We start from the raw sequence: 15346 nt of genomic DNA on the forward strand, positions 1-15346 counted from the left end.
GGCTAGGCCCAAAAATGTTTAGATACTGATAAAAGTCATTGTTCAGCAAGTATAAAAGAAGACGAGGAAATCCCGGATGGCTGTTTTGTAATAAAATATGTTACCCATTTGACGATAATTATATGCTTTTTCAGCAGGTTTGCCGCGCTTTCCCCAGAGAGACCTTGCAGAGTTGTTTCTGTATCCTATAGCCGGATGTTTTGTCCATGTCTCTACCACCAATTGTTCTCGATGTATTCGCGAGTGGGCACCTCCATCTGCCCTCTTTCAGCACTATGCTCGTTATGTCACTCTGTTGACCAAATGCTATATGATAATACATGCAATTCATTTTGCATAGCCACCTTAGTATTCCTGCATCAAGCATGATGTCTAGCCTTGCGAACACTTGTAGAGCTATTTGTTTGTTATTATGAGGCAAGAGAGGAAAAGCACTACTTACCAGTGCGGTGTAAATTGTTGCGCTGAGTCCAATGGCAATATTACTCCAAAGAAGTGGCGCATTAAACACTGCGCAGTGGTTGAAAGGTGTTGACAATACGGAATTGGGTTTACATTGTTCAAGCTATAAATATGAGAAGCATGACTATAAAAGTAAAAAATCATGATGGGGGTGTTAGCATTTTGGCAGGAGTGTGGATACCCCGCTGTTCTAACGGGACGCAAAGCCTGACATCAACGCATGCATATGTATATGTATCATCTTAAAGATATTAAGTTTGTTTTTAAATGATCACTGATTCAACTCCACCCCGCCGGGGTGGCGCAGTGGTTACGGCGTTCGACTACTGTTCCCAAGGACGCGGGATCGAATCCCGGCCTCGGCGGCAGCTTTTCGCTGGAGGCGAAAAGCAAGACGCCCGTGTGCTGTGCGATGTCAGTGCACGTTAAAGAACCCCAGGTGGTCGAAAATACCGGAGTCCTCCACTACGGCGTCTCTCATAGCCTGAGTTGCTTTGGGACGTTAAACCCCACAAACCAAACCATTGATTCAACTCCAATAAATCATTCACGCTGTAGCAGAGGAAATTTAACGGTGTAAGTAAAGTTTGGTTTAGTTTATGAGTTTTACCGTCCGAAGCTACTCAGGCTATAGGAGACGCCATAGTGCAGGGCGCTGGAAATTTTGACCGCCTGGAATTCTTTATTATGCACTAACATCGAACAGCACACGGGCCCCTTGCTTTTCGCCTCCATCGAGAAGTGGCCGCCGCGGCCAGGATTCCATCCCGCACCCTTGGGAACAGTGGTCAAGCACTGTAACCCCTGCACCACCACGGCGGATGAAAGTACACTGAGTTCTAAGAAAGCACAAGTCTCGTCTCGTAACACGTTGACCACTTTTCCTATCAAAAAAGGAGAATACATGAATACACTGCTGCGTACTTTTGCGTAATTGAGTATATTGGTATTATTTCTAAATAGCCTTCAGGAAGCCACAGCAACCATTACTAAACATATTGTGTTTTGTAAGGTTTGTGAATGTTTCTACAACAACGATAGCGTTATGGAAAAACAGGCATGCAGAAGTTGCTACAGTAGGATTCAATAGACATTCTATGCTGGTGTTTTGAAGACATAGCAGCAAACTCTTGCGGTGGCATCCAAATTTTACTAAGTAGTACGATGTACGATGCCGACTCATAACGCATGCTATGTGAGCCTCTCTGTGTCAACTTTTGCTTGGCTCCATTGCTTCGTAGGTAGTAAAACACTCGTCACGCATCCCGTACGTCGCTTTGAGCTCGCTGTAGCCTAATGTTTTGGAGCGAAGCGCTGTGTCTCGAGGCTAACTAATTGAAGCATGAGACTTGGATCTTTCCGTGCATCTCTCTATCATGAAACTTTGTCACCGCCGGTAAAGCTGCTTAGTCGCAGGCTGCCACATATAGGATAAGAAGTCAGACGTTCGGCTACACCCCTTTATTTAATAACGCATGAAGCGAGGCTACCGTGCGATGGATAAAGACAGTTCGGTAAACTGGTTGAAAGCGACATATCCTTCGCGTTTTGCTTGCTGCTCCGCTGGATCAAAGTAGGACTGAGCTTAAGTATGTGCCGACAAAAATGGTTGGCATTTTGGTCGGCACGTACTTAAGCTCAGTATTTAATGGCAGGCAGAGACAGTATTACTGACACCCGCTTGCTGGCTCGTTCTTCCTATTCTCGTTCGCGTACACAAACCTCATTGACATGCCCTTTGCTCCTCGTTTAATGACTGTTCTTTTAATCACTGCCTCACTTATCACAAAAATACTCTTTAAGATGCAATTGGAAGCTACGATAATATGTGAAAGACCAGACTAGACAGATATAAATCATGAATTTAACCAAGCCTTGCGAACATGCCCACGTAGAGGAGGGATTGCGCGCCTAAGAGGGAATCCAAGCACCTTGGTTCGATTAGCATCTATGGCTCTTGACATTTCTTCCAAGCGCATTGCAGGGCTATGTATGTATGTATAACTTTATTAGGGAGCCGGCAAACGACGGGTTAAAGCGTCGTGACGCTGGTCAAGCGTCTACGTGACTCGATGATGCAGGCAGATTTTGATCTATGAGCCAGCCGCTAGGTGGCACGGTTGTCCCTGTCAACGTTGTGTGCAGTTAGGCCACGGAAATGCAGAGTATATTCTGTTATCCGCAACAAAGCCTTGAGGGCACTGGCCCTGAACTTCTCAAGTCAACTTCACGATATTAAATAACACTTACAGAGAAAACAATTTCAACCGCTCGTCGGGCAATGAAAGTAAAAAACAAAATAATCGGGCCTTACAGTAGGTACTTTAATAGCTCAATAAACAAGTCCGCTTTATTGCAATTACTCTGAGGCCTTCGAATGCTGTGCTTCTCGGCGACACAGTGAAACTCCGGAAAGTTCAACCCTGCACAACATTCTTGTTTTATATTTTCAAAGGAAAGGAGCAAAATTAAGTGTCATGCGGCGATACAAAATACGTGCAGCTATACTTCCATACGAATGTTTTCCGAAGAGTTTCACTCGAACCCCGATCAGCGCATGAAGAATGTCCCTACTGAGGACACAGCTATTTCTCCTTACTACCAAAACCAACGACGTCAGTATCATTGGTTGTATTTTAGTGCATGCTAAGTAATTTTTAGTGTCTATAAAAATAAACAGAGAACGAGTGAGTGCAAAAACTAAACGGGCTCTTGTGTAGAGCAGTTATAAATGTTGCCCTGAAATGATATACATCAACATGTCGCGAAGAACGTATTTACCCTAAATGCTGTCGCTAAACCTTCCGCTTCACAATAATAATGGCACAGCTCTTAAGGTGAATCATCAAACGTGGATTCATCCACCCAAACGCAAGCACATGGCTTCAGCAGAAAGCAATGCTGATTTTTCAGTAGCGCTTTCAGAGGGCTTTCTTCAAATCTAAGATGTAATCATTCCCTTGCAGAGGTAACGTCATATTAGGTAGCGTTGAATATTTCATTTCAATACTTGTTTCTCATCCCTGGTTTGTTCGACTCTATTTCTCCACCATCCACTCCTCTCTAATGGCTCACATATATCAAGGTTAGATGCATTTTGCAAAAAAAAGAGTGCAGAAAACAAATTGACATGAAGAGCGAAACTAACGAAAGCCAGAAAAAGAGATGCATAAAGATGACTTGAAAAATAGTCAGCTTAATAATGACGGAAAGGTATGGCCGTGTGAGAAATGAAAGCTCTGGAATAAAAAGGGCGCGATAAAAAGACAAAAATAAATTGCCCACAAAGCACATTTTAGGCCTTGGCGCCGAAATCAGCAACCCAGACTCCAGCTGACACGAGGAGTGTATTGTGATAGGTTTTCTTTATTAGCAACACAATTTCATTGTGTCTGTATTAACAATATTGCCGCAAACAATTGTTATCTTCATTTATTGCTGCCAACAGCCGCAGGCATCAGGCTTTATCAGCTTTCTTGTAATGCGCAGAATAGTTATACCACGAATACTTTGTTCTGTACGTGGATGCTCGAAACCACCTGACGCAGCTTTATTCCTTTCTGTGTCGCGCAAGATGCGCCAAAAATTATTGCAGCCACGAGCATCTGCTTCCAAGTTGTTCTAGTCAGCTTTGGCCAGTATGTCTAGACGTCTCTTTGCCGGGCTTAAATTTACTGCTGCTGAATGTAACGGGCATTCGTAGTTCAACAACCGACGAGCACGCTTGCAGTTATTGCAGCAGCCATGTTGCTTTGTGCGCGTAAATAAGCCCAATATAGAGACTCTTTCAGTGCAATCGTAGACTCTCGGTTTGTTTGTTTTTGTCCCCTACCACCATCGCGTGACAATGTGCTGGTGATTTATATTTTCCTAATCATGCACGCTCTACATTATCTGTTGTTGCCGGTGCCATTTGTCGATCTGTACGAACCTGAGAGTAGTAGATGTTCGATTTCATGGTATCGACTTTCACAGAAAACTAAGGCTGGAAAAAACTAGGACGTGAAAACGGCCCGTTGTTAATCTTCCAAAGCCCTCTTTTTATCGCATCTTTCATTCCTGCGAAGCTGTTACAAGGAACGAAAAAAAAAAAAGGCAGCTGCTTCGACTTCGACAGCACAAATGAGGGCGCTTCAATTGAAACATGTGAGAGGGTACTGACGTTCGTTCCATGGGCGCCTCTTGCTTTTTTCAAATAACGGAGGCACGGTTCCTGACTGTGCTGTGGGGCCGGAGTGTGAATTGAAAGCAGTAAAAATGCCAATGACAGAGCTTCCATTATATTAAATAATGTAATGCACGCCGATAAGTAGTTGTTCAGCTGTACTGCTATACTGTCATCCAAAGCACACCACAACAAGAAACGGCTTTTGGCTCTAAATATTATTATGGTCAGATGTGGGCTATCAAGCCGCGTCGCCTTGTGCTCACGAGGTTTCATCCACAATGCACGCGCGTTAATGTAGCTCCTGGGTTTTGAGCAATGCCCTTAAATCTTTGTAGGCAGATTTCCATAACCAAGATTTGTTAAAATTTTAACAAAGAAGTACAAAGCAGGTAAAAGCAGCTGTCAGCCGAATACTCATATGCCTGTAACCACTGAATAAATATTATTAGTGTGTCTAAGTCAACATTTACTGCGAAGTATTCAAACGAACGTACCTGTTACCAGTGTCAGCGAAGCCGCGAAAACAGAAAAGGCTCCCACGCTTTGCTGAAACAAGAAGTATGAAACATTCATACTAGGAATCACTCATTGCTCAATCGTGTTATGCTGCCACAATGGTTGTTGTTTTTTAGAGTCTTAAGCATCTTTTATTATAGCTATTACTCGCGGTGAGCCGAATAGTTGCAAGTATCAAATAACCACATGGTACGTGCCTCCAGCCGAAGTGTGCAAGCTATCGACCAATAAAAGCCAGTATATAAGACAAACATGTTGGTGACCTCTCTGTAAAGTACACATGCATGTTGGGCGTAGTTGATAGAGAGAGTACCATCTGCCTCGCTTTTCATGTACTTTCTGTAGAGTTTCTCTTTTAGAATGTCTGATTACAATGACCGCTTAATAAACGCATGAGACTAAGACTAAATAGCCGTAGCGGAAAAAACGTGTTTATATTCAAAAGTAGAGAATACACAAATTTGCTGGAACCCTCACGAGACATGCTTTTAATTTCCCTTTGTCCATGATCTGCTCCTGCTGCACTGCGAAATCGCTTTCGACGTTCGTACCATTTATTTCATTGTTTACTCCACGCCCTGCATCCCCAACATGAGTAAAACTTATTACAACTTTTCCCCAACGAGTAGAACCGTTGGACTGGTCTCCGTGTGATAGGTTTGGATGGCATCTTGACGACACACAACCGCATATGTGTCCGTCTCAGTCAACAAAGAGCTCCAAAATACCCATCTGTTTCATACCGAAGGGATTATTTGTGTTGTGCATTACTATCCAACTCCTGCGGTGCTCAACCTAGTGGAACTTGAAGATGAAAGGTACAGCCGCCCTGATTTTTAACAATATAGCGCGAGCATCGACCAAACTGCTGGTCAGCACCTTACAACGGCGATAAGCGTGCAACACGGCGAGAGTTCGTGCATGCGCAAGAATGCGGAACGTCGCTAACAGATATTGTGGCAGGGCGAGTGTCTTCGTGATCCGAACAGCGTAGCAGAAGACGCTCTCTCTTCGTGCGCATGCGCGAACTCTCGCCGGGTTGCACGCTTATCGCCGCTATAAGGCGCTGAGCAGCAGTTTGGTCGACGCTCGCGCTATATTGTTAAAAATCAGGGCGGCTGTACATGGGCTGGTCATGATTGAAGGAGTTGTCCCTGAAACATCACTTCCAAAAATTTGCATAATTTTCGACTGCATTTTCTTCGCATACTATACCAGGGACGGCGATGCAACAAAAAAAAAAGCGCGGTTTCTTTACTCGATAGCGTTTACAGCTCGTTCGATCGAAAAGTTCCCGTCTCTGGCGCCATGTGTCGAGAGAAAATGCACAAGCGATTTCGAGCCAGAACTGTGCCACAACCACTCTTGTTCAATGCTCAGGGTGGCAATTCATACCATTTCGGTTCCCATCTGACATCTCTATGCCAGTCAACTTGAAGGCTAATTTGCGAAACGAGTCCGAACCGATGATCTATACACCTCCAATTGTATGCCGTCACTTTTAACTGCAGATGTCCGCTATGAAGGCAGCTTGAGGGCAGCTGCACTAGTAGTAAATGTTCAGATGTCATTGCTGCACGGCTACTCTCCATCAAAAAGCCAAAAGAAACCCAATGTTCATCAAAGCTGTACTTCATTGAAACGCTGCGGGCACTATTCAACTGCAAAGGATGACAACCGGTCAAGAATGACGGGTGCAAGTGCGATGTTCACCTCTACGCTATTCTCTGCTTCGCAACCTTTCATCAGAAACGTATTACACCCATCATCTGAGACCACAGGGAAGAATATTTCCATAGCTGTAATTTCTGTTTCGTATAACTTCATGCAATATCTGGCTTGAACATGTGTTAAGGTGCTAAAAACAATTATTTTTAGAACTTTTAGTTAATTTGCACGAAAAGAATAACTATGAGCGTATAAGCATTGAAGGCGCTATCAAATTTACTGTCAAGGCGAAGCTTAAGCATCCTCGAACGTTTTTACAGGTTCAAAGATAAAATGTTTTACCCATTAGAACAAAGGCGGGCGTGTGCTGTGGTTCTTATTTTGGATATTGTGACGTGGTCGAGTATTAATCATAGCCTCCACGTTTGCAAGCACTCATTCTAACTACTCAAAAGGAAGCATTTCATGGCCCAAGAGTATGTAAACAGTAGCTTTGATACTCTTGACCATTCTCAAATGACACATCACGTGTCATCATTTCCACTGCATTCTTTCTGCCCAATAATTACTAATATAGTATAGCATGAACATTGTTAACGAGGTCGTAAATCTTGTGGTTCGGCGCTGCAAATTACCTTTCGCTGTAATTCAATATCTTGCGATGATTTTCTCGAACTCCGTACGTTAGTCCCCAGGGTTAAATATATCAAAGTGGGTTGTTGGGCGAGTTGGTTGGACACAATGTTAAAACAGCGCTAGAACACAGACAGACAGAAAGAGACAAGCAGCGCAATGTGGGTTGTCTCTTTCTATCAGTCCGTGTTCTAGCGCTGTTTTAACATAAGATATGGACCACTTTCTCAAAGCAAAGCGTGGTGGAGCCAATGAGAAGCCTTCTATCGTCAGATCGGATATTAGCTTCTAGGCGAATCGCTTTTGTTGTTCCGCACATGAACAAATTAATGTAACCTTTAGAGCTACAATTTCTTATTCTTGTCTACTAATGACGGGCCCCATCAGTACCAACAACTTCAAACGATTGAGCACAATTCACTCTATCACTGAGAAGATGATGCTGGTGCCGCTTTATGGCCTTGTCAGGAGCACACGGGACAGAATGCAAAGAAACTTGAGTTACTGTCGGGCGAGAGTAATGTGAAACAAGGTGAACACTTTTTTCAAAGTTCAATGCATCCCATTTTGTAGGGTGCAGAGGTGAAAATTGTCAGATAATATCAAAAACGTTTTGAAAGATACTCAAAGATGCCTAACAACAATCAGAAAAGAAATTATATCATACGTAAAGGAACAATGAAAAGGTGTTTACTAATGCTAGAAAACGAGCAAGAACGGCCGATGTTCATTCCCGCATCTACACTGCGAAAAAAATGTTTATGTTCGTGTAAATAGTATTTACCGTATTGTTAGTGAAATTTGAGGTTCCTCGTCTCCCCTTGCACACGGAAAAAAATTCCAGAAGGCACTTGTGCGATTAAAGGGCGATGAGGGGAAAGCCTCATGGTATTAATTTTGGCGACATCACGTGGTTATTAACGAATTGCAAATTAATAAACAATTAACTGTTCGGGTATGTTAATTATTTTCAAATAAGCCTATTAAAGTTTCAATCAATAAATTGATTTGTATTAGGGTTCGATTGGTTACACATGACTTTTTGTTTACGATTACGTCACTTGTTGGTGGGTGATGACGTCATTTGATTGACAGGTTAACTGTGACACTTTCTACGGACGGACGGAGGCATGTACGGACGCAGACTCATGAGCCTATGGGGAGCTTGCATGAAGCGATGCATGCATGGTAATCCGCCGTATTGCTGTCGCTGGCAGCAGACGATGCAGCACGGCACTGCCCCCCAGCATCGTCTGCATGGTCGCGTAATGCGCGTACACGATGCTGGCGCGATCGGACAGGCCGACTGTGGTTCTTCGCGATTCTAAAAATACGTATGCACGAGTGCGAGGAAGCAAAGGATGCCTCTAGCGACGCCGACGATAATCACTCGCCCCTTCTCACACGGCTCAACGGACGCGAGATCGACGCCAATCCGGCCAAGTTATAAAGCTAGTCGCCAGAACTATAAATCATTAATAACGGCGTTATCGACGGGCGGCCACAGGTCCAGACGTGTAGTGCAGTCAGTTGTCTGCGCGTAGCTTGACCGGGTCCGCGCCGCAATAGTTTGCACTTCTTAATAGGGTGCCCGATATTTCGGGAGCAGAGTCGACGCTTACGCTCATCAGGAGTCTGCCGACATCTTGAACACATATAAGGGCCGCCACGAACAGCCGTGTGTTTGCTCAGTAGACCATCGAAAACGACAAGGCACTCGGTCAATTCAGGCTGGCTGCGCTATGATAGCTGTGCTGCCCGCCGTCCGCTGTCGACAACATCATGGCGGATTACCCATCATGCATCGCTTCATGTAAGCTCCCTATAAAGGCATAAAAATAAAGAAAAGCCGCGACTGCTTTCGTGTCACTTAGGAGCGCCCCCTATCAGGACTCATCCAGGCGGTCTACTTTACGTTAGCGGGCAGAGGAGGAATAGGATTGATATGCTGTGAGGGCCCTGCGAGAGCAATTTCTTGAGTATTTGGAAAGAACAGTTCTCAGTGGAACACTCACAAACACCTCTTCTGTCGAAGCCCAATATGACCTTATGTGTTGTTTGTTTTCTTTTTTAAGGGCTACTTTAAAATAGTGATGGCAACAGAAGCTAACGTACTGCTTGTTATGACTGACAATGGCAACATTTACCGCACTACTTGTGATGGTGGGCGTTCACCATGTTCTGGGGACCGCGTGCGTTATAAACTATGTCTCTGTATACTTCCGCCGTTTGGTCTGCAATTTTTTTGTTTTTTTTTTAGGTGGCTTTAAATGGATTTCAACGTAGCACGCCTTGCTTCGCGGATTTCGTTTATAGATTCCATGGGTTGAACATGTGTTCCTTGACTGAACCCATTCTCCCTTTGGAAAACGGGTAAACGCTGACAATACCCGTCGCGGTAAATTGCGGCTTTTTTTTTACGCCAGAGAAAGTCCATTGAAGTCTGCCCCTGTAAAAAAGCTGACAGCGGTTGCAGTACTTACTGCCTGACTTGGGTCACGGGGAAACCGCGCAACACCAGAATATGATCCGTCGAACTTACCGTTAAAAAGATGTACGCTGCACATGCAGTCATGGAAATGCCAGTGTTGAAGCGCATTCGGAGATACTGCGCGAAAAAAAAAAAATAAGAATTGTTTATTTCTTCTTTCACTTTCTTTTCGTAAACTAAGTATGGATTTAACAACACTTTTATGTTCAGCTTGCTTGTCAAATGCTTTGACAAGCCATTTTTCAAATATATATAAGAATGTCTGCCCTTACGATGAGCAGATAAACCTTGATTAACACTTCTTTTTGGGCGAGTTGGTACATTTTTGGAAAACTTTGAAAGAGCGCGAACACACACGACCACTAAAGACAAAAGACGAGACACAAGCGCGGCGCTTGTGTCTCGTCTTTTGTCTTTAGTGGTCGTGTGTGTTTGCGCTCTTTCAAAGTTTTCCAAAGATAAACCTTGGTTACGAAGTGGTCCTGCTGTAGAGAAACTGGGCTCAAATTAGTTTTGTTTACTTTTGCAATGAGTAGTCGAAAACCACAACCGTAGATAGCGCAGAAATTCGCGGAACTATTGGTAATCATAGTGCGATTTTCGATGTTCGAAAATACTCATGCAAATTTCCTTTCAAAATATGCCCTTGACTCGAATTCATGGGTATGCTGAAATATATTAAAATAAACATACTGAGCTGCATTTCCCTTTAATTCTCACGAATGTTGCTCTTAAGGAAAGCAGAATTCATTTTCTTTATTTAGCTTGCCTCCCAAACCTCATTTCTTCAATTCTTTCATTTAGTCTACATATATAGGAATCACTTACTTTCCATTACTATATTTGTATAGGAAAGGTGGGAACTCAGCTTTTCGCGAAGCTGGTGCAACCAAAGCAATTCTGTTGAAGGTAATTGACTTTGACGTTGAATAATGACAGCGCCCACCCGTTAGCCCAGCATTATTTCAGCGGCTCGCTATCAGTAGAGAATCCATGCATTACACTTTGAATTGGAACCAAACGATGTCACGAAGCTTAAGGGGAAGGAAGCTTAAAATGCCCCATATAACTGAATTAATTAATGTAAAAATGATCGAAATTTTTTTGTTCCAGAAGTTAACGCTAAGAGGTTGTCCTAACCAAGTTGATTCTCTTTTTTTTTTTTTAGTCGCAAAGAATGTTCAACGGTTCGATGCACCTAATTAGTTATTAAGAGCATTAAGAGGAAACGCTGTGAGGATGCTCAAGTCATTGCTACAAGTTTGTCGCAATGCAGCCGGATGCGGGCGATTTCTTTCACTTTCTCTTTCGGGCACTAACAGGAAGTTATCCATTCAACCATCCCTACCGCCATCACACATGCCAATCCTCCCATGAATTCACACGTATCGGTGACTATTCAGCGGTCAGTCATGTCATCTGTCAACTGTCGTTTTCCGGAGCTTTTGCACGTCAAGTGCTGGTCCCGCGACATCACACAGCCGGCCAATCAAGCAGTGCTCAGCCATGTCACCTGCCACATGTCAGAGCACCTGTCAATTCGACCACGTCCCGTGGGCTTATGCCGTTACGCACACCTCTCCAAACAACCAGTTGTCAGTTAGTAGGTACGTTACGTGGTTGCCTGATCGCTAAGCGCTGATTGGTTGAGACGCTGATGACGTCAGAAAGTAACGTGACCTCTCTCAACCACTCAGGGAATTCTGTTAAAGTGAAGCCTACTCTTCTGGTATGACTTCAAGTATAATGATATCCCATAAAACATCGCAGAGCGAAACGTTTCTGCGACGATCCTCAATTACTTCCAGATTCTCAATTTATTGAAAGGGCAGAGGGGGATGGAATTCTCGGGTGCACTCTATCTCTTTTACAGTCAGGATATTATCATATAATTTAAAGATTAATCGTCCGATCCCTATACTGCGTATCTCAAGTACTGTACTGCAGTACGAAAGGTACAGAAAGGCCACCTGACCAAATCAGGATGGCGCGCACTACATGATTGTATTCCTACGCGCCTGTCGTCCAGGGCGTAAGCATGCATTAGGAACACAATGATGTGCGCGTTATCATGATTGGCCCAGGTAGCCCTAACCTTTCAAAGAGCTGCAAGCACCTTGGGCAACGGAGCATAGTCAATATTTCAGACAGAAATATTGGTGTATTTTGGTATAGATGTGGCAGGCCTGCGGCTCGCGAGTCAAGTAGTTTAGTGTACTATGTAGTTACATGAAATGCCTGCCGTGGCTATGGTCAAGAGATTAAACTTGCACACTTCGTCAGCCGCTGGTGATGCATCCTTTAGATCTTCTCTTGAAACAAGCGATTTGAGCTTAATGTCACCACCGCCTCACCTGCTAGGAAGCAAAAATAACCCTTTAGCGTTGGGAAGAAGAGGACGGCAATTTGAAAACTGCATACTTGCCTGGAATATCGAACTGATGCCGAGTGTGTAGAGTACGGGCACAAAGAGGCGGCTAGCCAGTGGGAATAGCAGCAGAGGTGGAACGCCAGCCCACACGACGTGCCAGCCGTACGCGTAAAAATGTGCCGGGAACCCCACGAGCCCCGTCGAGGAGAATAGGGAGGCCACCGCCGAGGCAGCCAGTGGAAGCATCTTAAGTGTCCTGCTCCCAAGGAACACCTCTGTAGCTGTGACTCCGGCCGACTTCTTCCAGAGAGAGTAGTACAGCCCAAGGAAAAGGTTTGCAGCCACCAGTACGGCGAAGGTAGCATATTCCAGCGCCTCTGCCATCCTGTAACATCCACGAAGACCTCTGTGGTATCAACAACCTGCAAAACAGGCCAGTGGGAAATTGCTAAAAGGTAGAGGTACAGTACGCCTCGGTTTACCCTCCGTTTTATACCTTTTAATAGGGGAAGAGCATCTGGGAGAGTATTATTTTGACAATTGTGGCAGGAAACATTTAGGTAAAACATCAATCACGTACTTACTGCTTTCTTTTGCTTTTAATTTGACGGAATTCTTAGTTTTGCTTTGTGAAATTAACTGTAGCTCGATCAGCAACCGCCTAACTTTCGTTTAGGTAACACTAAAAAGACACCGTCACATGTACACAATTAAATAACTAATACACATCAACATGCAGGTCTAATTAAGCATGGACAAACAGAGCAGAGCATATTGAATCTAAAGGTGGAAAATTCTTCAAAAGGGGGAGGGGGAAGCAAGATTTAATTTTAAGAGGCTATAAGCTTGACTGCTATTAAAACCATCTAAAAGAAATAAAAAGTTTAACGTATCCGAGGATGCTCCTTGGAAACGTAGTTTCAAAGAATATTATGTAACACACTGTTCCCACGCTATCGCAACATTTGAAGAAGTGCACCAGGCAGAATACTTCGGCCAGAATTATCCTTCACTGATGAATGAAAGGTGAACGGCATTTCTCGGCGCAGGAAGTTTTGTAAATGCCATAATGTTACTGATTAAAATTGTCTAAGCGTGTAAGATGCTCATGATTGAGCTTTGTATAACATGTTTTATAAAAAATTTTACTATGATGTATTTTTCAAGCGAACAAGGTTAGTAGATTCCACAGAAAGGTGACCACTCTTTTTGCTGGCGCAAGTTTACACGTTCAACACAGAAAGCGAGAAAAATGTCCATTGGTGCGAGAGTAGCAGAATCTATTAATTATAACGCGCCATACAACCAGGGTCGCTTACATGCCCAACCCAATGTCGAAATTTTTAACAGGTGCTGTACGTTGCAATCGACGCGTGCTCAGTGCACGTCTATAAAAACGAACAGTCAACACTCCCAGTATCATATTGGAGAAGCGTACCAGAGTTCTTCTCCCTTAATTCGAAGTTGCTGGTTAAGATTTTTATCTGGGCCCAAAGAGTGGTTCGTAAACTGATGGGGCTAACTTAGACATGTATTTCTGCTACATCTAAAAGTCCTACAATATATTCGAAGGATTTCAAAATTAAAGCTCTGACTTGAGCCGCCTCTATAGCAGGTATCTTCCACATGTTCATGCTCTTACCTGCACGCCGTCACGAGTGCCCTTATTCAAGTGATATCTTCGTGTAAAAGATGAAAACATCTGGTTGCTCTTGTCCACCGCATGGAGACTGTACGTGTGACCGACTGCATTGCATTATCTATTTGAAAAACTTTTCTTTTTTGTTGCTTTTAATAGCGAGTAGGGCGACGTAACCCTCACAGGCATGCACTGTAAAACTGCACACAAAGACAGCAGAAGTTATATGCGAAATGTCCTCGATGTTGAAATGATAAAGCTCATAGCACATGTGCACCTGTACCGACTGATCGGTTGCTCTGATAAAAAAAAAACTAAAAGAAGGCAAACTATGGAGGTCATGAAGGCTCCACTACTTAATAATCAAACAAGATTTGCTAAGGACAACAATTTTCTATTACCAACTACGGTAAGCACACGGCTCTTTTTGCTTCTTTACAAATTTGGAATAACCTCCCTTCTCATGTCAAGCAATCCCCATCTCTGTCCGGTTTTAAACAACAACTGTTATCTGTATAATCACAATAGTGTCACATAACTTTCAAACAAGTTTTTTTCTTTATATACATACCGCTTTGTTCACATTCAATTCATGAGTGTTTTCATATGCCCGTTGGGAAGATGTATCACTTTGTATATAATTTTCAAATACTTTATTTTAACAATACCGGCCGCGCATGAAATTTTCGAGCTTGTATTGAATTTATACTTTTTTGTTTTTACCATATTGTGTTCGCCGGTTCTGCCTCTTTTGACTGCTTTTGCTGTACCAATAATATTTTTCATAAGTTTATGCATTCATCCATAGGGGGTCCCGATACAGCCTTGAGCTCTGGGACCTCCTTCTGTATTATTTATGTAATACCTGTTTTCATGAATAAACAAACTTCTTCAAGAAAAAATACATCTAGCTTCTAGAGGCTATAAATCAGAAATTTAACTCCACTACGCCTCAGATACGCCTCAGAATATTATAAAGACTCTTTCATAGTCTTACACACTGTTTTATTATTAGCGCGAAAGCACTCAAACAATCATGAGAACCGAGAAATAAAATGGCTGTGAATAACTCCTGATCGCCTCCCCCCATATCGAGACCTCCAAATCATGACGTCAAAGTCTACGTGTACTGGCGCTGGTAATTCAAGCAGTGCTTTCACGCGGTGCCATCAGTTTAACCACAGCACTTCCATACTACCAGTAGCACAACTTCCAATACGGCCCATATAACAAAAAACAAAGGTATTGATTGGTCAAAATTTGGGTATTTATGTATGGTGGTGGGGCCAGCAGCCATTAAAGGAAACCACGTCTAAGTTGCAAACTACCAGATTGTTGACAAATGCACAACCAGCTGGAAAATAAAATCAACAAAAAAGATGCAATGGGAAAAATTAT

General features: G+C 43.3%; 1 protein-coding gene across 1 annotated transcript in view; it reads right to left on the bottom strand.

The window, feature by feature from the left end:
• LOC146191563 (sodium-coupled monocarboxylate transporter 2-like) overlaps nucleotides 1-12693 on the bottom strand; it is a 54595-nt gene extending 41902 nt beyond the window's left edge. Inside the window, exons 1-4 of the mRNA XM_084600348.1 lie at nucleotides 12364-12693; nucleotides 9990-10055; nucleotides 5125-5176; nucleotides 443-510 (exon numbers count right to left, since the gene is read on the bottom strand). Coding sequence (XP_084456474.1) covers nucleotides 443-510; nucleotides 5125-5176; nucleotides 9990-10055; nucleotides 12364-12693 — 516 coding nt within the window. The remainder of the gene's footprint in view (nucleotides 1-442; nucleotides 511-5124; nucleotides 5177-9989; nucleotides 10056-12363) is intronic.
• Between the last annotated feature and the right edge of the window lie 2653 nt (nucleotides 12694-15346).

The sequence above is a fragment of the Amblyomma maculatum genome, chromosome 4 (genome assembly GCF_055883805.1).
Source record: "Amblyomma maculatum isolate TAMU_Amacu chromosome 4, ASM5588380v1, whole genome shotgun sequence".
In the NCBI taxonomy this organism is placed as follows: domain Eukaryota; kingdom Metazoa; phylum Arthropoda; class Arachnida; order Ixodida; family Ixodidae; genus Amblyomma; species Amblyomma maculatum.